General features: G+C 32.8%; 2 protein-coding genes and 1 pseudogene across 2 annotated transcripts; 2 read left to right on the plus strand and 1 right to left on the minus strand.

The window, feature by feature from the left end:
• The first annotated feature begins 1,552 nt into the window (after positions 1 to 1,552).
• On the plus strand, positions 1,553 to 27,523 carry LOC120132160. The gene is made up of 9 exons (XM_039148978.1): positions 1,553 to 1,569; positions 10,783 to 10,788; positions 21,810 to 22,680; positions 23,657 to 23,775; positions 24,967 to 25,812; positions 25,900 to 26,212; positions 26,756 to 26,921; positions 27,167 to 27,272; positions 27,362 to 27,523. Exons 3-9 carry the CDS (start codon positions 21,871 to 21,873, stop codon positions 27,477 to 27,479), a joined length of 2,478 nt encoding a protein of 825 aa, XP_039004909.1. The 5' UTR covers positions 1,553 to 1,569; positions 10,783 to 10,788; positions 21,810 to 21,870; the 3' UTR covers positions 27,480 to 27,523.
• LOC120132163 lies at positions 9,280 to 10,685 on the minus strand (annotated as a pseudogene).
• Positions 14,093 to 14,739, plus strand: LOC120132162 (uncharacterized protein At1g08160-like). The gene has a single exon (XM_039148980.1). It carries the CDS (start codon positions 14,097 to 14,099, stop codon positions 14,709 to 14,711), a length of 615 nt encoding a protein of 204 aa, XP_039004911.1. The 5' UTR covers positions 14,093 to 14,096; the 3' UTR covers positions 14,712 to 14,739.
• Positions 27,524 to 27,686: the final 163 nt, after the last annotated feature.

Genomic DNA, 27,686 nt, shown 5'->3' on the forward strand with positions numbered 1-27,686 from the left:
GGTTTAGTGTAAACAATATTCGACCCGACCCGACTCGGGAAAAAAATATAATTTTACTTTATATATTTAGGGATAATTACAATAATACCATCGCATATTTTTTTCCACTTAAATCTCTATTTTTATCGAATAAAAATAATGTTTTTAATAAATATATTATTTCGGGTTGGATTAGGATTTTATCTAAAAAATCGAGTCGAGTGGAGAGTGTATACTTTTTGATTGGATGGAAGATTCATAATTCTCAAATCGAGTCAAATTGATTGAAATCCAACCTAAACCTGTCTCGTGACCATCCCTAATTAAATCTATAAGTATTTTAAAAAGAATATCGTTACTTTCTATTACTGAGTTCGCTAAATATAACAAAATATAATATTATTGTATATTTAAATGTTTCCATATATGTTCTTAAAGTTCTTTAAATAGAAAAAAAACTTTTTTAATATGTGCATAAATAAAAATCGTAGGTATTAATATATTTTATAAAGGTGTAAACTCATAATTTTTGGTTAAAAAATACGATCGTTCAAGTTGGATATTAACATGCTGACTGGACATAATAAAATTAGATCATAAAATCTCAAACGATTATATAATTTAAACGGTTTTAGGGTCATATTTTATCATATGTCAATTAATAAGGTAGTGTTTATTTTCGCAGAGGTAAAAGGTCTGCAGTTTGCAGACCACATCTGCAGGCATATGCAGCAGAATAGGTGGACCAAAAGTCTACAGTCTGCAAGAAGAAGACTGTTTGTTTTTAAACGTCTGCAGACTGCTAAAATAAATTGAAATATAAATAAACTGATCTTTTAATAAATTTAATAAGTATTTTATAATTTTTTAAACTTTATTGACGAAAATGATCATTTGTATATAACTCAACGATATCTAATATACTTTATTTAAAAAAATATATTAAATAAATATTATAGGAATTTTATTATTATAAAGTATTACATCTACGGACTATTAGATTTTGGTTTTAATATTATATATCATTTTAAAAATTATTATTAAATCAATCGATAATGAAATCAATTTGATTTTAATTCAATATGTTTGTTTCGGTTTAAGTAATTGTTAAAAAAATTATATTTTAATTCTCAATTAATATCGATTCAAAAATATATCAATACTCGATTTTATAATATCATTTAAATCATCTTAATTTATTCGAGTGGTACAATCCGATTCTAGTAACATCAAAAAATATATATAATATATACTCCATATAATATACATCAATTAGTATTTTTCTATTTAGAAAAAATATATTATTTGTTTTTATTTATTTATTATGTATAAAGAGACTTTCGTACTTTACCAGAATTAAATGATAAGAATCATATTTTTCAATAGTGTGAATATTTTTCTATTAAAACATTTATTTTATCTTTTAATGTTAATAATTGTATGTCACCGTTATTTTCCAAGTTTTTATATAAAAAAAAGTTTACTAAGTTTAATTGTATAATATTTTTTACTAAGTTTAATATATTTTTTCAAATAAAGTATATTAAATATCGTTGAGTTATATACAAATGATCATTTTTTGTCAATAAAGTTTAAAAAATTATAAAATACTTATTAAATTTATTAAAAGATTATAAAATTATTAATAAATTTATCCAAATACAATAAAATAATTATTATATTATCGAACTTCTATAATTTATTACAACATTATAGTGACTATTTTGTAATAATTCATTAAATTTAATGACATTTTATAATTTTTATAAAATTAATAGCAAAAATGGTTATTTGAAGAGGTTAGAAGACGTCTGCAGACATAAGGTCACGTCTACGCCGCGCAGACATTAGAATAGTTTTTGTCTTCTAAAAGATAAACGGTCTGCGCGGCGCAAACGTAAGAGCTTTGAAGACCTTAAACAGTGAAAACAAACACCAACTAAGTTAACTTTTAGCTCAGAAGATCGTCAGTTTTAAACAAAAAAATGACGTATTTGAAACATATGTTACCATTTTGTAACTTTTCATAGTTTAGAGATTATTTTGTAAATTTTAATAGTTGATGTACTTACAAAAGTAGCAACTTATAGTTGAGGGACCATTTATGTATCTTGCCCTAAATAAACTAATTTTTAATGTTAAGATTCCGCTTGGGTTGCCCAATGTTACTGTTACTGCTTGCGTTTATTTGCCGCGCGATGTTAAGAAGATTACTTTAGTAATGATTAATGGTTTAATTTCACTCAACGATATTCCGCGCGAAAAGGAAAAAGTAACGGCCGTGGATGAACAAAACAGATGTCTATATGTTTCAGTTTGAAGTACTCGCCAACACAAAAGCCTATAGTTCTAACAATTAAGGATATATAAAATTTCAATTAAAATTCATTTTCAAATTTATAGTTTAAATATTTATTTTCTTTTGATCAATGCTTTAAACTTTTATATTTTTTCTGTACTGATATAGTGCACTTATTCTATTATTTTTTTATCAGTAAAAGTTCTTAGTAATTTCAATTAATTTTTAAATCATTTGAAATTTCATGTCGATGTAAAGATTGACATTAATTTCCCCTTAATATATTAATCTTTCTTTTCATTATTTTTCTTTTTTTTACTTTTTATATGATCTAGTTCAGATATTTTTATCAGCATTTTTAAGTTTTCTTATTAAGATGATATATATATATTGTACAAATGGTCATATTAGACTCGTAATTGCACAAATTTTATTTAAAAAGGAATTTGTTTTCTTATGAAATGTTCGAGGTTGCATTACGTAAAAGTATCTTTAGTTGTCATACTGATATGATTTTGATCAAGTTTAAGAAATGTCTTTAACAACTCAAAATCATAAATTTTTTGTCATAGTATTCTCAAATCTCACATTATCTTATGCATGAGATTTTTTTAAAGTGTTTAAATATAGTTTTTTGAACATACAGTCACTGAATGATTGAAAATAATATCTATACATGTGCATTGCAATTATCATTCGACTCATGCTCATACAATTATTTGTCTTTGACACGTACAACACGTGTTATTTCTTTTTAATAAAATTCATGTAATTTTTAATTTAAATTTTTTATTTTAATTCTAGATAATATCAATGTTAGAACAATTGTTCAGATGACCTATCATGTAGACAAGACAAATGCTCTCTCTCCAAAATAATTTTTTCAAAAGAACACTTGTACATAGGTGTACCTTTATTAAAAGGATGATATTTTAATAAAACTGTTATTTAAGTTTCATTGTTTAAAAAAATGGAAAATATTATTTCGATAAATTTCCCTCCAATTCAACTAAAAAGTTGATTTTCGGCCTAAAAGATTGGAAAAAAAGGATTGGTCCGCGCGATTTTTGGTAAAAGGAAAAATGGAATCTCGCCATTTTTTGCCTACCTTGCTGGCTTGCTGCCTTGCTCCCGCTCCCGTAGATCTTTTAAAGGATAAATTGTAAACTGTCATTCAATTTTATTTTTATTCTTATTTTTGTCACTAAAATATTTTTAAAATTTAATCATTTCATTTCTAAATTATTTATATTTTAATCATTCTTCAATTAAGTAAAAATGGTATGATGATGTATTAAAATAATATAATTTTTATAGAGCTCGTTAGTTTTATTATAAGATTTGATACCTAGAATTACAATAAATATTTTTTTATTAAATTAAGGTGATTACAGAGTAATATCTAGGGATGGCAAATGGGCGGGCGGATGTAGATATCCCTTCCTCCGTCCCCATATTCACCTAATATTTTTGTATCCGCCACCTACCCACCACCCATGATGGGTGAAATTTTTAAATCCAAACCCGCCCACGCAGATGCATTCTCAAATTCATCCCCACACCCACTACCTAACTAGATACTCACCACCCATCACATACCCATCTGTATTCACCCATACCCGTCAATTTGAGATAGAAGGAATGACGATATTCAATTCTAAAATTTTTTATACCATATATTTGGTTAAATTACAAGTCATATCCAATAAAAATTTTAAGATTTATATAATAGTCTCTAAAATTACACCTAAATTCATAATGGTCCAAAATTTATATGGTGGGTAGTTGGTGGGTAGTTAGTGGGAAGGCGAATGTGGGGCGGGTGGATGCGGCATGGGCGAATGTGAGGTGGGTAAGATCTCAAACCCATCACCTACCTAATACCCACGGCAGGTATGACTTTTTTCATATATATCCGCCCACTACCCACTACCTATATCAATCCCCACCCCCATTGGAGAGGGTAAGGTACATAATCCACAAAATTGTACCCGTCTGCCATCCTTAGCAATATCTATTCTAAATACTCTTAACCATCTAATAATGAACGCTCGATCACGATGCTGCAGCAAATGGTGCTCAAACCCGTGTTCTCTGTTGGTTCATGCAAAATTACAATAAATGTTTATGTAACACCCGAATCACACAGATTCGAATGTCACACGGAATTTTAAAAGTGAAGACCTAAAACTTTTCCTCATAAATAATATTTTCTTCAAAGTATTTGTATAAAGTACAAATCGTAACAATTTATAAAAATATGACCTCAATTTAGAAACTAGATAAATAAAATAAATAACCCATGTATATACTATCTGACTATTTTCAAACCATGACCTCTATATTCCCATTAAGCCGACATCATCGCAATCTGGTACTCTGGTGAGACTCCTTCGATAATCTCGTTATCCCATCGCGATTTACGAAACCGTAAACCTGCGAACAGAAACACATTCAGAACGCTGAGCTCGCAAACCCCGCGTCACATAATACATCTACCATACTCAATGCATTCATCAAATGATCATGTTGACGAACGAAAATATGTGCATACAAATACACTCAAACATGCTGAGGTAAGTCTAGTGGTATGGTAGGAGGAATTTACGTGCATCTCAGGACGACAACCCTAGCTTACCTAACATCTCATGATTATGCAGAAACATATTAACAAACATGAGATAGGTCTAACAATGTGGTCAAAGGAATTTACGTGCATTTCAGACAACATACTAGCCTATCTAAAATGCAATAGCTTCGGGGTAAGAACCAGAATTTACGTGCATCGGAACTTGTAGCCCTTAGTCTACCACAGATCCTCGAGAGGTCGGAGTGAGGTTTGAAATTTACGTCCATCAGAACCTCACACATCTCGATCCCACATATACGGGCTTTCGAGCATAAGGTACGATTCCAGAATTTACGTGCAAATGAACTTTTACCGATACGACCCTTAATTTATGTGCATCATATACGTACCATCAAATAAAAGATATTCAAATATCAACATAAAATAACAGACAAACGTCATAATGCTAGAGTAACTCGGGTGTCCTAGCCGTTTTTTGATGATCAGACAAAGGCTAGTTTTATATCATTTTATTTCGTAGCATTATTAGTCGAGTTGATCATTATCGATGATATCCAGATTAAGGGTTTAAGTATTTAAGCAAATCAATTAATATAACAAATTGAACTTATTCAAACATGCTGAGGTCAAGACAATATTTCTCAATACTTCAGACCCCTAAAGAAGGTAATTTCACCATTTCCATCGAGCAACCCAGTGAAGAGATCGATTATTTCTTTCGAGGGATCGATCCTTTTGCTTGAGGGATCAATCATTTTGAAAAGTGATCGATCATATGCACAACAGAAAGTTTGGGATCGATAATTTTGCTCGAGGGATCGATTCTTTTGGTCAATGGATCAATCTTTTTTCTAAGAAGGAAACACCAAAAAATCACCCCCACAATTCCACTAAGTCTAGTAAACATGCTTAACGTCTTATTTAGTGTCTTAGAGGTCAAAAGGTACTATTTTTCATACTTGCAACACACAAATACGATTTTTTCCATGGAAATTACTCTAGCATGCCTCATGGACTGAACAAACCCCCACATGCTTTTCTTACCCTATACATGCAACCATATTAATTTAGATGACATTACTAGTGGTAAAGAAAATTTATAGTGTGTTACCTCATCTCTTAGCAACTCAAAATCGTCTATAGCTTACCCAAGGAGACACTTTTACTTGATCTAGCTCAAGGAGGTTCTTGCACCAATTTCTACCAACCTAAGCCACAAACCGATTGTAATATGAAAATGAAGAAGGCTAGAAGCTAGATGTCAAACAACGACTATAACAAATAAAAATCAAATGGAAACGTTGGAGGAAGCTCTTGGAGCTTAAATCCTCCATAGAACCTTCATGAAGATCAAAACCATCATTGGAGAAGATGATGAACTTTTCATGAAGCCTGAGGGCCCTAGGTTAAGAATCTTACCTCCAGATTTAGTATTGAAGAATGAGATGAAGAAAGGTACAAGCTTTCCCATTTATCTAGCTTGAAAGAATAAGAAAGAATGAGTAGAAAATAGGGAATGAAGAATGAGAAGTTTTGGGGAAGAGAAAGAGAAAAATGGTAAAATTAGCCATGTTTTTCTTCTATGGTAAAATTACACTCTAAGCCATTCCATCTTCTTCCTGAGCTTAAAAATCCCCTTTTTATCTTATACAAGGTTAATTTCTCACCCGATTAAACTCAATTTCGAACCAAAAGAACCTCATAATACAAATGATCTATTAAATAAATTATTGGGTCGACACAAAACTACTAGACCGATATTCGAGGCATTATAGTTTATAACCATAAACATAAATTAAACATATAATTATGATATTTTTCTACATAAAGCAATAAATTAGTAACCTAAGATCACATAAGGATCGTACAAGAAAAATGTTAAAAATCTAATTAAAAAAACTCTAACAAAATATGGATACAGATTTATCTGATCGCATCAACAAATGACCCACAAAAAAGGATAAAGTTATTGAAAGACCAATGACAAATCAAAAATCAGAGTCGAATGATGTGAAAAACTACCAATGGACTGAAATCACAAATTCAAATCCAATTCAAATGTCCAAAGTAGGTAATGCCAACATGATAACAAATAAGTGTCATCTTGATCAGCCATGACAATATCAAATTCAACCATGAGAAAAAATGATAAACTAAAACAATGACTAAATAACTTCGATGACCAGTCAAATTACGCCACATCACCTCTTAGTTTTAATTTTTTATTAGAATAAATAAAAATCAATTTAAAACATATAATATGTCAAAAATAACCCTCTTTTCCCCATCTCCACCGTCAACACCACCCTCCCTTTCACCACCCTCTTTTCCCCACCTTGCACCATAACTCAACGTTTCATCGGGAGTTCAAGCTGGAGTCCATGAGAGTGCACGGTGAGGAATTTTCGAACACCCCTCTCCTTCCTTCATCACCAATATATGTACGTCACAAAATTTTAGTTTTCCAGACCTTTTTTAACAAGTAATAATCTCAGATTTAAGTTCAATACTATCTTCCCATGATTCATTACTAGATCACAAATTCATCTTTGCTTTAATTCACGTGAAAGATTATATTTTTCAAAGAGATTCAAATTTCTAAGATCACACAATCTTTTTCAATTTAATCCTAAACTCCAAGCCTATTTCCTGGATTCACCCTTTTATCGACTCTAAAATCCTTACCCAAAACCCTTTTCATTCCACCAAACCCTACAACATTACAAAAAGCATCTTAGGACCCACGGTTCAATCAAGTTTTGCCTCAATCGACACTGGATGAACACCGTTCAACAGTTCAGAAAAAACTCATTGGCTCGGAGAGATTGATCTTATGTTTGGAATGATGGGTAGTGACTTTGTAGCCATAATATTCAAGGATTCGCCACTATCTTTTACATTCATAATCATTGATCTCATCTCAAAAACTTAGCTATGAAATTAAAGAAAACATAGGGATGAACGAGGTATACGACATTAATAGAGTTGGAAGGAAGGTGGATAGAGATTGAGGTACAAAATGGAGAAAGGGAAAACAGAAGTGTTGGGGTTAGAGGAAGGGAGGGTGATTTTACGGTGGAGGTTAAGGGCGGGGAAGAGAGGCGTTTTTGACATATTATCTATTTTATTTTTTAAAATTGATTTTCATTTTTTCAAATAAAAAGATTAAAATTAAGAGATGATGCAGAGTATATTGATTAGTCATCGAAGTTTTTTTAAAACGGAATTAATATTTTGAGGTAAACAATCTCATTTTTCATTTTCTTTCTTCCTCTCTAACTCAAATTTCAGTCACTGCATACTGTAATTAGCCTTCATTTCGGCCATCACCAATAATTGATGAGACACAACACTTTTTCATCATATTTTTAATATTTTTAAACACGAATTTAATGTGCATTTGACTTCAAATGTTTAAGTTTTACGAATTTAGAGTTGAATGTTTCAATTTTTTTTAATCTCTATCATATGCCATTAAATAAAACTCAAATGAAAATATATTGCTCTCTACTCCAACAATGGTATTTCCATCATTGGGATCTTCAAAAGGAGATTATCGCTGCCGGACTTCTTTCCTAAAATTCTGTTCAGATGTTCTGTTCTTATTGCAAAGGGGGATTATTTTCATAAGTTGTTATGATATTTATTGCAGAAAGATTAACAATAATATTTAAACTGGTCTGCCAATCACTTGTTTTTATCGGTAACTATTAACAATAAAAAAATTATAATTTACCTTTTTATAAAGTTTTCAGTTTCACTACAAATATTTTCAAATATGAATATTTAGATCACTCCATTCATGGAAAAATGACGTGATGCTTTTTCCGTTGGTTAGAGTAAAAAAAATCGAATCCTTGATTTTTACTATTTTTTTTAATAAATTTAATGACATCAATTAAGAAGACACCGAATCTTTCATACGATAGCCAAAAACTACAAACACAAAACACACACACCGAATTTTCATACGATAGACAACAAAACTTACTTCAAATACAAAACACATGCACACAAACTTTATTAGGATGCAAATTATCCACTCAGCAAAATTTATATCAACATATACTCTCTGTCCCACAATTTATGATGTATATGATCATACATATAGTTTAAGAGATATATTTGATAAAGGGAAATGACAAAATTATCCCTAAAAGGTGATGATAAATTTTACAGATTTGTTTTGATAGATATAAAAAATAAAACATATCAGGGTAAAAAGAAAAATATAAGGACTGTTGTTTGTTGATTTTTCTAATAAGAAATTTTGAATAAGACAATTTTAAAAATCGAAAGAGACATTTAGTGAGACAGAGGGAGTAATACTTAAGATTCACGATTCGGGTGGAAAAACCATCCATGCTAAAGAAAGTAAGAAGCAGGGTACCAATAACATTAGATAGCCAGATAAAGATGGCAACTAGCAGCAAGCATGACCTGGAATTCTCCAAAGTAGAGAACTAAAATACAAAACAATCCACGGATTCCACAACATACAAACTGTTTAATAAGAGAATAAACACTAACAAAGTCCCATCTTTGGATACTAAACACTTTTATAATTACTTGGCAAGCATGCTTGCTGGGACTGATTCTCCTGTTGCTGCTGATAGTTAGAGGCCTCCTAAAGAGCATGATGTGGTTCAGGGCGATGAATTGCGTAATGAACCCAACCACGACTCTGCTGTACTCCAATAGCACGCCATTCGTTCTACAAAAGGGCAGCGATATGAACCAAAATCAGAATCACTACAAATCTTGATAAACCCAAAAACACTAATGGACACGACATAACATCAATGATACTTTTAGCCACCAAAACAAAGGAAATAGGGAGTCCTAAGAATCAGATACAAACATATAATGTTTTGAAACCTTAGTTATTCGGTGAAATCATACTCCGGTACCAAGGCAATTTATACAAATCTATGTAGTCCACTCATCCAATTCATACTTCAAAAACCAATTGGTAAAAATCTACCATGTCCTATAGAACAAGAATCGTGAAAACAAGAACTCTGAAGTTACGCATTTTGACAAGAGCGGAAAGAAGTAAAAATTTAGTGACTTTACCACTGAAAAATTACAATTCAATATCGCTCCCCTAAAAAAAGGAATTCTGGCTTTGCCGCTGCCTACAAGGCAACGGTTTACATTCATAAAACAATTCGTATTCTTACTCAGGTACTTGGAAGATGGAAAATTGGTACAAAATACACGAGTAGTGAAGGCAATGAGTTGCTCAATTGCGAGACAGTTATTCACATTTGCACAAGTAATGTAATGAACACTGAAACTCAGAGATAACGGTTATAGATAATCAATTGCCTAAATGGATAGCCAACTACGCAAACTATTTCAGATAAGAATTTAAGGAATTATTAAACTAGAAAGACACTGGAATGATTTTTATAAGATAAAAAAATGTTTTAAAAAGTCGTGTAAAACCCTAAGAAAACATACTTCAGAGAGGAGGCGATCTTGGGGAGAAGTTTGGCCACTTCAGGAGGAAGAACAACATGCCTGTACAGCAAACACCACAAAAGGAGGAAGAAAAAAACAAAACAAAAACTTGACATTTTGAAATTTCGAGCAGAACGATGAAAAGGTTAAACCTAGCAAAAAATAAAGACGAATTTAAGCTCGACCTGTACTCATAAGAATCATCGAAGTATTTCTCAGAGTATTGAATCTGCCCCATTTTAAGGTTTTGCTGCAAAGGAAACAATAAAATAAATCACTTTATCTATTGACATTTTTTTTGAAATTCAGTGTCAAGCTCGGATCTGGAAAAACGAAACAACATGAGCAAATAAATAAATAAATAAATCAGGCGGCAAAGATCATACAATCTTTCATGACACTAAAACAGAAATGAAATTTATTTACTAAAAATAAAAGAAAAGGGAAGTGCAGCGTACCTTGGATGGAGGGAGAGCGAAAGGATGATTTCGAAGGAGAGAATTATTTGGGATTACAATTATGGTAAAGAGAGTGACAAAGGCGTAATATAGATATATTTATCAGAGGAAAGGGCAAAGGGTGCACCGTCCACCGAATTTTTCTATAATTATGCGAGTGTTTTAATTAGGGGTATTAAAAAATTCCCAACTGGAGTGATCCGGATATCTTGACATGCAGATAGGGCTGTAAATGAGACGAGACAGATCGTGAGTTATTCGAGATCGACTCGGTCAAGGCTCGATAAATACTCGGATCGAATGGACTCGATTCGAACTCGATCTCGACTCGAATTCTTAACGAGCCGAAACGAGCTACTTGATACTCGACTCGAAAAGCTCGTGAGTAGCTCGAAAATATAATATATTAAGATTTATTTTTAAAAAAATAAATTATTAATAATATTAACATTTAAAATTGATTTTTTTTTAAAAAAATACAATAAGACTTTTATATATTTAAGGTTCAGGTTCGAGTTTGAGGATTCAATCTTATTAAGTTTAAGATTTTTTTTCATTTCGAGCCTTTTCGAGCTGCTCACGAGCTTCAGTTCAGGATTTCGAGTTCGAGTCGAGCTCCATTTCAGAGTTTTCGAGTCAAGTCGAGCTCAACAATACTCGAGCTCGACTCGGCTCGTTTACACCCCTACCTGCAGACCCGATAAAAAAAAATTGGGTATTTTTTTAATAAAAAAATCAAGTTTTTGATTGGGTATCCGGCCCGGTATTTTCTGGGTTGGACCCGAGTCACAGAATTAATTTTTTTTTCAAATACAAGGTTACCCGAGTACTCGATTATATTTATTTTTTATATATAATAATATTACACATTTAATTATTAATAATTTTATATATTAAATTAAACTAATAAAATTTTAAAAAATCTCACGAAAAAAAACACTTTTAAATTCTATATTTGGATGTTGGAGTATGCAATTCAAACATTTAAATTTATTTTTTTTAAATTAATAATTTGAAAATAATATCAAACTTCTCACCTTGCATATTTATAGTCTGCCACCTCCCACCAACTTTTTTGGGTGAGGGTGGCACCTTGACTAGGTGAAACCGTTGGAGATATTCAAATAGCTAATCATGAGCATATTCTTCAATGGCTTCTATCTACCTTCGCTTACGATGATATATATAGATATATGCGCGTGAGAATAAACTGCTCGAATCTGAATCCAACATTCCCTTTATATACTACTATTTGAAATTTGGTTTTTACAAAAAGAAGAAGAAGAAGGAGGAAATGGAAGCATCTTCCAAGGGATATGCGGCGACCAACTCCATTGCCCCACATTTGGTCACCACAACCTTAGCCCATTTACGCCTTAATTCTTTTCCAACTTTTCCTTGCCTTGCCAATAAAATAGTACTACATGTGCTTCAGCTTCGACCCCCCAACACACACACCACGCGATGAAAGGCGTTGCTGGATCAAATTCATCTTGCAGCTGGGCGCGTCAGGCGCGTGTGGAGCGTGGGTTTTAGCAACACTTTGCCTGGAATTGGATTTTACTTTGTCTCCATTAGTTCTTTAGCTAAAGCATTCATGCATTGTTATTGGAAGAGAAGGGGAAAGGGAAGGTTGTTATTGGAAGAGAAGGGGAAAGGGAAGGTGATAAGTAGAAGTTCCATCTAATTAATGGCGCGATGCATTATTTTGAACTAAAATTAATTAGATTCTGACATGTAATGTGTGGATCACTATATAAATGAATGAACAAGAACATTGAGGTCCGATGAGATAGATCATGATACATAGCTACAATTTTATATTACAAATTAAACTACAAAAACTCTCCTGTCTCTTAAACTTAAACCCTAGTTTTGTAATCTTAAATGATCTTTAAATCTCTATAATTACAATCATTTCATCTATCTCAATTTGCCGCTTTCATTGGAAAAAATGTCTTTTGTTTGAATTGAACGTGGCATTTATAGTATGGAGTGTGTAAAAAGTTTTCATGCTTCATGAAACGAAAATTGTCCTCCTCTTCTATCCATACTCCATAATAAAGTTGCAGTGAAGATGGCTTAGGAATTACTTAGAGGTCAAGCAAGAATCATAGTGTAAAGTAAAAGTCTTAAATTTCCCTGAAAAACCATTTCAGATAAGGAAGAAAGTAAGCCAGCTTGACATGTTTTAAGATATGGGTACAAGTATAATTATTCAAGCGTTAGGTTATTGATCTATATTCAATATTTCATCTGAAATTTAGATTTTTTTTATAAAATCATACGTTTTTAATACCAGACACGTTTAAATATGGACCAGGCTCGAATATTAATATTTAAAGACTTGACCAATCAATTTATTTTTAAATTTTACTTAAAAGTCAAATTATAATAACATATATGTATACATTGAAAATTGTATTACATTGTACATGTTTGAAAGAGTAAAAATCAGGGTAGGAGAAAAAAAAGAATCCTCGAAATGAGTCTAGAACTCATAACCTAAGAGAATATGACGAAATAAAGATGAATTGTTTGACCAAACGACAAAATGTGCTCGCTCTACTTTAATAAAATTTAAAACATACATTTTATGTTTGTTTTTTTAATGTAAAAATATAATTGATTTAAGTAATTCATACAAGGATTAAGGAAACATTGACATGAACCTCGTTAAAACCCCTCCCTAGACGTAATTGGAAGAAAAAGAGTGTCCATGACAATGTCAATGAGTGTTAAAGTACTATGAAATTAAATATTAAAGATATTAATATCATATATAAATTTAGTAGGAATCCATTTTGATACATGAACATTTCTTGCATAAATTATATCCTCTTATTATTGGTCCAAAAATAGTAATCACGAGAAGTAAATATAGATTAGAGATGTTTATTGATCGAATCATATTGAAATTGAATAATTAAAGTCGAATCATTATGAAATACTCTTTGATTCTTACTTCCAACAGGATAAAAATCAGCCGACCTAAGTCCTACCTAGAAGTTGCAGGTTTGCAGCAATGAATCTTGCAACATTTGAAGCAGAAGAAAAGAACATGCCATGAATCTTTTAGATATCTTGAGTTTCGTCCAAGAAACCTTATAGTCCCTCAGAGAGATTTGAAAAAGGAAAAAGGAAAAATTGAAGAACAAAACACAAAAGCAATTCAACATTCTTTTGTTAGATATATATTTAAGTTCTTTAGCAAAGTATTCTCCAAACTTTTTACCCTGTATAAAACAGCAGTCGGCATTTCCCTGAGTTCAAAGTTCATATCCAGCTACTGTCCGCAAAAACAATGCAGGCAAGTAATACGGCTGTTCCGGCACCAGCTACACAACAACAGTCAAGAACACCTTTTAGCCTTGTACGATGTGTTGCCGCTTGCTTGCTAGCCCTTATTGTCATTCTTGGTCTAGCCGTGTTGATCACTTGGCTAGTCATTAACCCCAAAAAGTTGGTCTACACACTTGAAAACGGTTCAGTCCAGAATTTCAACCTAACCAACAACCATCTCAATGCCACATTCGATTTTGTTCTCAGGGCGCATAACCCTAACAGAAGACTCTCTGTCTACTACGACTACATCGAGTCTACGGTGAAATACGAAGATCAAACCATCGCGTTCAATACAATCGATCCCTTCTTCCAGCCTCACAGGAACGTCAGCCGAGTCAAATCGAGACTGGTGGCTCTAAATTTGGCGATATCGCCGCCAACATCTAAAGATCTCATGGTTGAAACAGCATCAAGGGAGATTCAAGTTGATGTTCGTTTTAAGGCAAGGACTCGGGTTAAGGTAGGCATATGGAAGTCTAATCATCGTACTCTACGGATTGTTTGTTACTCGGCGACGTTTCATTTATCTTGGTATAAACATTTTGACAAGATTCCATGTGAAACGGAACTTTAGTGTATGATTTTTTTGGAACAATCACCCTTTGTCTCCCCTGGTTTTGTTTGCGTGTTTCCAATTTGCTTTTACATGTTCTCAACCGGTGTCCTTGGTTTGCTTTCCATCTTATATCTTCCATGCTATTGTCTTTGTTTTCTTCTTTGATTAAATATGGTGTGAAAATTGTTCTTTTTCTCCGGCTACTGATATCACAAGAATTCCAGTATGTATCAAAATTATAATAATATTAATCCATGTCAACTTTGTCATGCTACCTGCAGAAACAGTCCCGGGTCTAGTTTGTCGGCTTAGCCCATGGCTGAAATGGCCTATCCTATCACTGACTTATGAGTTATGACTTCAACTGGGGCAGGAACAATTATTCTCGTTTTAAAAGTAATCTTATTATTTGTTAAGGGTAAATTTTGTATTTAGTCGTCCACTTAACTATTTTTCAAAATATATCTAATGTTAAGGTTTGATTTTGTATTAGTCACCCTCCGTTAAAAATAAACAGATTTGGGTATGATGATGTGACATTATCCTGTGGTGACACATCGATATCACTATTACTTTTAAACGATGGATAATTAAAATGGAACTAAAACGTAACATTAAGTATGATTTAAAAAAAATTGAATGATCAGAATGAAACCATATAAATAAGTAGCGACTAAATATGTAGTTTACCATTCATTCAAAAGAAAGAAAGAGAGTAGGTTATGTCAATGTTAAGCTGGTGAAAGGAAAAGATAATGACATAAGAAACGATTCATTTGTTGAAAACAACCCGACCTTTGTTATTAGTTTTAAGATTAACTTTGACGCCAAGTGAGGAAAGTTTACTTGCAAAAATTGCGCACACACACACACTTTAAAGAGCTTACACCTACAGATCCCCCCGTGGATTTATGGCATTGAAAGCTTCATTCAATTTGATGTGTTGCTCCACCTAATCTCACCAGCCCTTCACTAAATGATCACTCGATTATGAAAAACCTTCATCTACATGGAGTAGGTAAAACAGTACCCAATTGCATGAGAAGGAATCAAAAACCAGAAGTGGATTTACTGCTCGTAAGTGGTCAAATTGTAAGACTTTGAGCTACATTTTACTGACAAGCAATCAAAAGCCAGAAGTGGAACACAAGGTATACCTCCTTTTCTGACAAAAGCGTTGCCCTGAGGAAAAGGGTATGGACTGTGGTTCAGTCTTTGTGGGGGTATTGGCTGATTGGCCCCTCAAAAGAGCATGGGGGGCTGGTTGGTTATTTTGCTCGATTGTGTATAGGCAAACGGTGTCCTACCATTATAGAACTCGATATGTGTGATATCGAGTAAGGGCGTGTCCCATATGATAGAAAAATTATTTTATAGACCCCCTCACCACATAGGAGATGGTCCAAACTAATAAAATTAAGATACATTATTTTTTTAAAAATCAACATTAAATTCTCATCTCTAACCTCTTAACCCCTACCGACATTAATCACTTTTCTTCAATCCTTCCCCTGCTTGCAACCTCTATTCCATTATTGTGAAAAATGAAAATATTCCCCCACGATACACCCAAAATATGCGACCAGAAATTGCAGAGGAATAGGATCTGAAGCAAGAACGGGATATTCTAAAGCATTTACCTCTGAAAGAATTTGAACTAATTGTGCCACAATTAAGCGCTTCTGTCCAAAGTAGTGGCACCTGAGTTCATTTGCATTTGGTTTAATATGGAATCGATAGCAATGATTGTTTTTTCAGTTTGCCGGTCCCCGATTATAAAACACACAAAAATAAAATTTATGAAGATTGTGGTTAATGACAGTGACTAATTATTTAAACTTCTACGTGTAAATAAAGAATTAGTAGTTATTTTAAAATTAATCGATATAATTTATTAGGATTATAGATGACGTGATGAGCTGAGACCGTGAAATAATTTTTATTTCTTCTATTTGTGACCCCTTTCATCTCCTTTGTCCATTCATGCCTTCTCTCGATGTTTGTTTTTAACTTAGGATATATAGGATGATGATTTTATAATTATAGATTGATAGAATCGAAGTTTAAAAATTTAAATTTACTCTCAACATCATGTCAAATGATAAATCTTTACCAACGTTTCTTCTATCCGGATATTCTGATAAACTTAAAAAACAACCCAACATATTCATAGTCAACTAATTCTAACTTTACAAGCACTTTTCGATACATCAAAATGAAAATTATCAAAATTGTGTCGTACCAATATAATTATGTATACATTTATAATAACATTTAACTTTACATTAAACAGTTGACATGATTTTTAAAAAATTAATTATTAATTTAAACCTTCAAATTTATTAAGTACTTTTTTTAGATGTTAAAATTAAATAGTTATGTCGACAAAGCATTTGTTATTTCAATGACTAAATTTCTTTTAAAACAAATATCACCTTAGAGTCACGACTGATCAATACGGTGTTTATATGATATATTGTCAATCTTCCATGATTTGGATCATCAGATACCTTATTTGTGTTCGTGAATAGCTTTTCACTTCACTCAAGTCTGATTTGCAGTTTGCCAATGGTCTTTCAATAGCTTAATCTCATTTTGTGGTTCGTTTGTTGATGCGATCAAATATGTTTATATCTATATTTGTTCGAGTTTCTTGATTAGATTTAATTTTTCATTGTATGGTCCTTATGTGATCTTTAAGTTGCTAGTTTTGTTTCAATGATTATATGAAATTTTCCTAATTACGTACTTAATTTACGATTGTGATTGTAAATCTTTATTGTAATTTGGGAATAAAATTAGTTACTTTTATAAAGATAAAAATAAATTTAAGCATCGAGGGTGAATCCGATTTTTTAATTTAAATTAACTTATAATTATTTATAGAAGTTAAAATACAATTTTACTCCTTATTAATTTATAGCTTTAAGTTTTTAAGACTAAATCACAATTCTATCATTTTAGATGGGTCATAATCTTATTAATTAATATATAATTCAATACTGCCGAAGATTTCGCCAAATGCCGGTAAAGTTGGAGTCAGCCCATTTTCTTCAAACTTCTTTTATTGAATAATTGACTGCCCAATTCCCGTGCATGAACGGCGTGTATTTTATAATAATATTTGAATAATTTTTATTTATTATTTTGGATAAACTACCTCAAACATCATGAATTTTTGGATTTATATCAATTTGACCACTTGACTTTATATAGATTGTATGCATCACTTTAATTTAATTATATTGTTCATTTACCGATTTAGTCATTACTAAAATTTCAGATTTTATAAAATATAAAGACTAACACTGATCAAACTAAAGTATAGAGGATAAATTTATAATTTAAATACAATACATGGGCAAATGGAAAATTTTGACAAAAAAAACCCTAAGCGGAGTTGAAGAAAAGATAATAAATAGTTTAATTGATATTAATTAAGAATAAAAGAAAAATAAAATTATATTCAATTTTAAAGCAAGAACTTCCTCAAAATAACAATTAGTTTTTTAATATTATATTTTATAATCGGTTATGGTAATGTAAGGTTACTCAACCCTCTAATCTGTTAGACATATTATATTGTATTGTTTGATTACTTTAGTTAGAATTTAGAATTTTATTATTTGGTTGACGGAATATATATATTATTTTTATTGAAATTTATTAGAATAAGAATAATTTATTCTAACAGTGATTGGAAGATTAATATGAACTTTATTAAAATAATAAATATGTTTTAAGCTAAACAATGACTTTACACTAATTAACTTGCAACCAACTTTTAATTAGACACAACCAATCATACTAATAATGATAGAAAGATTAGTTTAGTTAATAGGCATAGTTGGAGAGTTATAGTCATAGGAAATTAAGTAATAATCACTTGGCCTTTCGGTAAGCCTTCTTCACAAATTTGAATTAGCTTTTTAACTTTATGTTTTTTCCCCTTAAAAAAATTCACCATTTCGTTTAACGTACCAGATTCTGTCAATTTACTTCTAGAAATTTATAGCTCAATGGTAACACCTCATCTCCCTATATTACCCAACCTAATGTTTGATGCCAACATCCTTAAAAAAATGTGTGACGCCGATACCTAATTCTCGGTAATTTCCCCATACTGAAGCCAAAAGTTTCTTTTGATTTTTTAATTTATCTTTTTCTTTACAGTCGCAAAGCTTTTTTTTTTATTTAATCGACTGCAATATCAATTTTGATATTAATTGTCGATTGTTGGTATTTATTTTTATATTATGCTCTAGTTTGCTATTTTTATTTAATTCTTTCCTAAATTTTAATAAAATTATCTTTTGTTTGATTTTTTACTTTTCACATATTTTTCGCATGTTTGTTGTTTTTTTCTCGTTTTAACTCTGCTATTGTAGCATATTTTCTCTACTTTATAGTATGTTGTTCACCTACCTCTGTGGTAGATTTGTGATTGTATAGATATTCTCACATCGTTTGTATCTGATTTGCGATTATCTGTGATTTTTCAATGGTTAAATTTCCTTTTGTTTGGTTTGCCGTTGTAGTCAGTTCTAATTTGCGAAGTAGATTGTAAGTTTACTTTTATATGCTTCATCATCTTTGGAGTTTCTAGTTGGATAGATACAAATGAGTATTACTGACTATTTCTTGGTTACTATGGATGATAGTAGGGATCGACATGAGATTTGAACTCGACGGGTTTTAATTCAACCAGACCCGATCAGGTCAATTTTTTTTTAAAAAAAATTGGGTTCGGGTCAAGTTTTTTGAAGGTGAAGTTCGGGTCGATCTGATTCGGGTTTAGGGTGAAAAATATCTGACCCGACCCTAGAAAAAAATAATTTTACCTTATATATTTAGGAATAATTACAATAATACTCCTCTATATATTATTTTTTTCAATTAAATCATTGTTTTTATTGAATAAAAATAATATTTTTATTATTATTTTGGTTGGCTTGGGTCGGGTTCAGATTTTATCTCAAAAAGTCAGGTCAAGTGAAGAGTATATATTTTTTGGGTCAAATCGGATTGGGTGAAGGATGTAAAATTTTCGGGTCGGGTTGGCCGAAACCCGACCCATGCCCATCCGTATATGATAGACATTAGATTCAAAAGACGATTTTGATTAATATTGCGCTTTTGAGTTTTTTTTTTTGATTTTATGTTTGAATTATTTAGTGGACTTAGTCTCTAAATTTTTTCTTTGATTGAGTGCATTGTTATGATTGTATCTTCTTTTGTTTTAGTAAAATTCAGTATCGTTTCAAGTTAAAAAAAGATGATTTTATTCGATCAAACATTAATTATTAAGATGATGTATCATGTTATTTAAAATTTAATTTTGTTAATTAAGTAAATTAGATTAAGAATATTACTTATATAATGATTTTTTTATTAATATTCGATTTGAATTAATCTATCAATAAATCGAATATCAATAATTATTATTTTATAAAAAATATTATATTTAGTATGGTAGTTAATTCAATTACTTCATGTCTGTCATATTGAAAATGGATATTCAATATATTTAGATTTGATTTATTTTCGTTTGAAGTTTTGTTTTTGAATTTAAATTTTTAAATTTGTAACTTATTTTCCGGTCAAAAAAAAGTGCTAAATTTAAATTAATATTAAATAATTTAGTACCTCATATAATAATAATAACCTGAACCTTTGCGGATTATGAGATAATGACACGTTTACTAAATTTCCTCAATAAGAGATTTCTTAAGATCCCACTTTGTACGACTTTATTTTATTGTTACTTTTTTTCAAAAAGAGGTGCTCTATTTCGAGTTGCCGTTAACGCAACCATATTCCGGCCATCCCCCATTCTCCCTCGCTAGTTGAAATCCCTTAATTACCCTTCTTAGACCTTTATTTTGAAATTTCATGAAACCAACCAAAACCACTCCATGTTCACGAAGAAAACCCCGCGTCGTTTTCTGTTCAACACTTCCGAATCTTGGGAACCTTTTCATAATTTACCCCACGAGAAAAAGGTTTCGATACACGTGTCGATCTCCTATTCGTTTTTACCTTTGATTCTTAGACGTTAGTGTTGCGGCGGGTTTATTTAATCGGCATCCGGATTCCATCATCGACCTGAATAGTTTTTATTTTAAATGACATAAAATAAAAATAACGAACGTGTCCCAGTCCTTTATTTTAAAAAATATTTTTATCATTCATTCTAAATTCTCATCTCCCTTGTCTCGCATTTCTCTCTCTGTGTTCTTTCTCTTCACATTCTCAGTTTCTCCCTCTTGAGGTTTCTTTTCCCCTTTGCTTCAAAATAAAAGAAACCAAAGCTTCTACGGTACGATTCTCTATCTGTTTTCGTTTCTGATTCTTCCCTCTTTAAATGATGCCTCCTTGTCGGGTTGTGGTTGTTTCCATCTACGTTTTCATTTGAATATGTATTTGGTAATGTTTATTCGTTTGTCTTGTTTGGGTGTTCAGAATTGTGATGAAAAGAATAGACAGTTAAATTTTGAATTTCTCAGAAATTGTAAACGGTTAACTTTTTCCTTTTTCTTTTATTTTTTTGCGAGAGACTCTAAAACTTGAGATTCGGAATTTTCCTTGTCTTTCTACATGTTATTAGCCGGAAAACTAGGTAATAACCGAATAAATTAATTTAGCTTACTGCTTTTGGGCGTGTTTGCTGGAGGTTTTTGTGAATGATACCCAGATTTCTTTGAGAAAATATCAACCAGTGACTAATGGCAGTTGTTAGGATTATATACTATAATTTTTGTTCAACCATTAAAATGAATGTGTCTAATGCATTTTTTTCTTCGAAATGATACATAAATAATCCTGGTGATAGGTAGTTGTTATTTAAGCAGATCCTTTGTTTAATTATATTTTTCTTCCTCATTTTGGTGAAACATGGCATTGAGGAAATTGGATATCAAGATTCAGGAGTGTTACAATTTATTTGTGAAAATAAGTTAGAGAAAGCTAAGATTTTTTGTTGTTGTTGCAGAGTTTTTAGAGATTGTATGAAGGTGATGGCAATGAAAACGCTGATAAATGATGAAAATATGAAAACTAACTAGTTTTAGGCGTTTATTGATATTTTGAAACGGGATTTATCCTACTCAAATGCAGTTTTTCAGGCATTTGAAGCAGATGAGTTGAAAGGGTTTGATAATATAGATTTTGGAGCAATATGGCTATTGCTGGTCTACACAATATTTCTGTGCTTGAAAATTCCTTCCTAAGGGAGTCTCAGTCTCAAACATCAGGAAATTGGGAAAATGGTAGCACCCGGGCATCCTTACTTCTGCAGATGTGGCGGGAGCTTGAAGATGAGCATGTGGTGAGTCATGCTCAAGAGAGGGCTAGTGAAAGAATGCTCCAACTAAGGAGTGATGACCTCTCAGTGACTGATCTTTCCGATAGCCGAAATAGTGAAGATAGTGGTGTTTCAGATGATGTGAGCATGAGTGAGAATGAGTTTGGACGATGGTTGCCAGATCGATTTGGGCTGCAGAATGGGAATGGAGATTCGAATAATCTTAACTGTGAACATTCGTCTGATTTGGGGAAAGTTGAAAGGGAAAGGGTAAGGCAAAATTTTCGGGAGTGGATGAACAGTGGTGGCAGGGACCATACATCTAATTTTTCCCGTAGAAACAACAATTCAAGAGCCCAGTGGCTTGGAGAAACTGAGCAAGAGAGGGTCAGGATTATAAGGGAGTGGGTGCAAATGAACAGCCAGCAGAGAGGTGCTTGTGTTGATAGTATAGAAGAGCAAACTGCTACTGTTGGTGGTCAAATTGAACGAGTTCTTGATGGATTGGTGGTTAACCGGAATGCAGGGCGGACTGAGCTTGTGCGTAGGGGAATTCGTAAATTATGTGGCCGACATGCCCTGCTAGATATGCTTAAAAAGGCTGAGAGAGAGAGGCAAACTGAGCTCCAGGGGTTGTTGGAGCATCGAGCTGTATCAAATTTTGCCCATCGCAACCGCATTCAGGTAGATGCATATCAAGTCTAACCATTTTTAGGTGGCTGTTGTCTTTAGTTGTTCACATGTTGTCCTTGTTCTTTCAAATTTGCAAATAAAGACCTCCCTTAGGACACCTACCACCCATATACCCATATTTAAGGTAGAGGCTAGTTTGGTAGTTTCGGTGTTATAGATTCACATAATGGAGAAGCTTCTTACATGTTTTTGAGAGCTATAAGGATTGTTCTCTTCTCTAGCACAAAAGTAGACTATACATGCAATGAGGTCGTTAATTGCCTTAAGTTTTCCCATGTAGCTTAAAGTCATATTCTTTTAAGCATAATATTTTCTCTAACAACAGTTTTTTTTATAAGAACTCTAACAACAGTTTTTTTATAAGAACTCTAACAACAGTTTTAGATGTCTAATTATTGATTCATACTTCCCTGTTAAAATTCTTGAAAATGACTTTATTGCAACTATGACATTCGTACAAAAAGAGAAAGTCCCAATATCACGCTATCCAGTGTAGATATTAAATGCTAGAAAGAATACTATTTTTGAACAAAGAGCACAATTATGGTCATATGTCAAGTAGGGATTGCTAGCATATCTGTCTCAACAAGTTGCCTTGTTTTAGTCTTCCTATTTGACTGTTGTTTACCATTTTAGAATGCAGCTTGTCCTGGTAATTAAATGCTCTGCAGATAATAGTTTTATAACTCTCAAAAGCAATTAGGCTACCTATTACATTAATTATTGTCTGCTAAAATACTGTCATAAATCCTAACAATGTTTATGGATCTTCTATAATGTTGTTGTTTGAGGGCAACTGTAATGTATCTTAGCTAGCGATGGTTGCTTAAATCACGTGACTTAATGCGTCCTACTGCCAATTGTTAACCTTTTGAGTGTAGCACTTTCTTGCTTTTGGCATTAAAAAAAACATATATTGCTTTTACTGACATTCATTTATTTCCATATACCTTGTTCTTTTTTGCAGTCCTTGCTGAGGGGTAGATTCCTGAGAAATGGAAGAATGCGTGAAGGTAACAGATCTACCTCTATTGCAGCCAGCGAATTAGGCTTATTGAGACAAAAGCAGACTGTATCTGGTCTAAGGTACTTTTTTCTTTATTTCATATAAACAACAGAGTTCATCTGCTGCTGTGTTACAATTCCACTTTTTGGCATTCTGTAAAATCTTTTATAGACTTTATTTTAGCAGAACTTCAATTAATGAAATTTCTACTGTTTAGTACATTTAGCTCAGTTTGTCTAACAAAGCAGTATCTGGACTTTCTCTCTGATGCTATTTCTCCTCAATTTTCATAAAGTCACAACTGCATTCAGAAGAATGAATTTAAAACAAGGGATTTAGATCTCAAATTTAGACTTGCGTTTTCACTAAAGCTTAAAGTAATATGTGTTCTGTCAGATTGAAATAATTCGTCAAGATTCTTGCAATAAAGAACTTCTTGGTAACATTGAAGTTGCGTAAATAAGTAATAATATCAGTTATGTATTGAGCAATGTGATAACAAGGTTGAGACTGTAAATGCTAGTACTTTGCACATATAGTTAGTTATTTATTCAAGTTCTCACATAAAGATGTGATAAATATAGCATGTTAAGATATGATACATTGGTGTGGCTTCTTGATTGTGACACGGAGTTCTAGTTTTCAACTTTCAGTTCATAAAAACAACTTTTTGTGGAGCAGGGTTAAGCCTCCTGCATCTCCCCTCCCCTCCCCTTGCATGTTATTGAGCAATGTGATAACAAGGTTGAGACTGTAAATGCTAGTACTTTGCACATATAGTTATTTTTATTCAAGTTCTCACATAAAGATGTGATAAATATAGCATGTTAAGATATGATACATTGGTGTGGCTTCTTGATCGTGACACGGAGTTCTAGTTTTCAACTTTCAGTTCATAAAAACAACTTTTTGTGGAGCAGGGTTAAGCCTCTTGCATCTCCCCTCCCCTCCCCTTGCATGTTATTGAGCTTTGTGTACTAGGCTTCCCTTTTCAAACGCGAATTTTGTATAGTGAAACAGCTAGATGAAGCTGCAATAATTTGGTAGTGCATATACATTTCAACGATCATGTCTAAATTTGCAGTACTAGCTTGTGGTCATATGTTTTTAGCTGTGATTTCTCAAATACTTGCTTTGTAAAACCTTTTGGGTGCTTTATCAGTGGCAGTTACAATGTTGAATTAAAATGTCATAACCTTTATCCATTTTGTTTATGTGATACCTTTTTGACCATTCAGTTGTAATATTTTGCAACCTTGCCTTTGTTTCAGGGAAGGTTTTTTCTCCAGACTGGATAATTCTGGTTCTGGTCCTGCAAGTAATAATCGGTCTGATACATCATCTAATGATGATTCCAATGCTAATAGAAATGAGCAAAGCCAATTAAATAGCTCACATGAAACCACAGATGGAATAAATGAAAACCCTGAACATGAGAACGGGCAAAAAGATAACCAAAGGTTGTTGGATGATAGAACTGATTTAGAGGATGACATTGTTGATAATGTAAATTGGCAGGAAACCTCTTCTCGGGTAGAAGAGTGGCGGGAACGAGTTTCTGAGAGTGTTGCTACAAACTGGCAGTGGTATTTGAGTGACGTGTCCAATGAGAGCAGAGATGCTAGTGGAGAAACCTTGGATGTGGGCTGGCAAGGAAATCTTGCTAACGAGTCATCCCTTGAAACTTTTCCTAATGAAGTTGCAGAGAATACTAATCTACAAGATGCTGGTGCAGCAGCTTACGAACATTCTTCCCAAGATGGTGGAGTAAGCGGGACCTATGGGTTAATGAATGATGAAGAAAATTTGCAAAGGAATCCAGTAGCACGGATTGACGGGCTAGAGTTTGCTTCTCAAGTTGAACAATGGCCGGAGGGGGACCAGGAGACTTTGGAAGCTGACTGGCAGCAAGCTAGTGTTGAGTATAATGAATTCATGGATGGTAATGAAGAAGCCTCTGACATGCACCTTGAGGATGGAGGCCTGCACGGTACTACACGGGATTGGTTGGAGGGTTCTTACAATCTAGAACCTGCTAACATCGAAAGAACAGATACATTTTATTTTCCTGATGATGATAACGTACGCAGTATGGAACTGAGGGAACTGTTAAGCAGGTATGAATTTTATTAACTGTTGGGTTTATGTGATTAGATTTTTCTAATTCTGTGTTTTTCTAACCCATGTTACTTTTAATGCTGTAGGAGAAGTGTTTCTACTCTTCTTCGTAGTGGCTTCCGTGAGAGTCTTGACCGTTTGGTACAATCATATGTGGAAAGGCAAAATCATGCTGCTGCTTCTGTTGACTGGGAGGTAAATGGAACATCTCCTACTCCTATGTCTCTTGAGCAAGATATGGAACAACAAAGCTGGGATCAGAATGATAGCCATGTGGATGCTGAGACAACTCCACTCGCTCTTCCTTCACCCAGGATGCCACCTATGCAATCACTCTGGGACCAGGATTCACGCCATTATAATTGGGCACCACATGATGCGCATCAACGCTTTGGCATTGTATGTCATTTCTTCTTATTTGCAATTTGATTATGTTCTTGATTTTCTTCTGAAAAGTTGATTAATCTAATATCTTAGTTTTTCCCGAAACTATTGTTCCTTTGTATGTTACAGTTTTTCAATTTTAATATAAAACTGTAATTTGATATGTCAGAGATAATGATCAAATTAAGTCCTGATGAAACCTAATATCTTCTCGAAGTTAGCAGATTTGTGAATTCAGTTATACACACTCCTGGAAAGTTAAACTACGCTACACTGCCTCTTTCTTTTGGAAAGCTAAAGTGCAAAATTCTTCCTGCTATCTTTGAATGGTGTAACATTTGTGGTTCTTAGTGCTTTATCTGCAGTTAACTACATGCCAGTAGCATCCCACTAGAAATAGGAGTGGGGATTATTTAATGAGCCTTATCAGCAGTTAACTGCATGCCAGTATCTCGCTGATAATTGGGGGAGCAGGGATAATTTATGAGCTTAAATCTGTTCTGACTAGTATTATTTTGGTCTCCATTTTCATTTAATTGTGTTGCTAATTTGGTGCAGGAGTGGGAGATCATTAATGATTTGAGGATCGACATGTCTAGGCTGCAGCAAAGGATGAATAATATGCAGGCGATGCTGGAGGCCTGCATGGATATGCAACTTGAGTTACAGCGGTCGATAAGACAAGAAGTTTCTGTTGCCCTTAACCGTTCTGCTGGTTCACAAGGTTTTCCTTTTCCTTGCTTAGCATCTCACTTGGGTGGTGTTTCCTTCTGGGTTACTCCGGGAAAATTCATAATCCTAAAGTGTCTCTACTTGTGATCATCCCCATTTATCATTTAAGAAATTGAACTGCAGTTTTTTCTCAGTAACGAGATATAAGTTTCTTGTTATGTAATAAATGCTGAAATTTTTCTCGTGCTGGTTTGTTTCATGTTCTTGCTTGTTAATTACTGTGATGTTCTCTGACAGGGATGATCGATGACAACTTGCCGAAGGATGCGTCTGAATGGGAAAATGTGAGGAAAGGAATTTGTTGTATATGTTGTGAAGGCAATATTGATTCATTGCTGTACAGGTCAATCTTCCAAACTGATCCTCAAGTTCCATATAAGTTGGCCTTCAATTTTTTTGTTTTCATCATTCCTGTATGATATATTGTTACAGATGCGGGCACATGTGCACATGCTCAAAATGTGCCAATGAGCTGGTCCATGCTGGAGGAAAATGCCCAATGTGTCGGACTCCGGTAATCGAGGTCATCCGTGCCTACTCAATCCTTTAAAACCAAAAATATATATGTATTTAATAAAAATAAACTAAAGAAAAGTAGAAAAACCATAGTCAACTTACATCAGTTTTCATTTTAATCACTGTATCACTCCAGATATCTTACCGTCATTGCTTTATTTTCTCCTTTCTTGGGCCGTGATTAGATGAGTACATATATTGAGTGTACGGTTGAAACACCAATTTCATCTTGTTGAATTCG

This window comes from Hibiscus syriacus, unplaced genomic scaffold (assembly GCF_006381635.1).
Source record: "Hibiscus syriacus cultivar Baekdansim isolate YM2019G1 unplaced genomic scaffold, ASM638163v2 tig00110557_pilon, whole genome shotgun sequence".
Taxonomy (NCBI): domain Eukaryota; kingdom Viridiplantae; phylum Streptophyta; class Magnoliopsida; order Malvales; family Malvaceae; genus Hibiscus; species Hibiscus syriacus.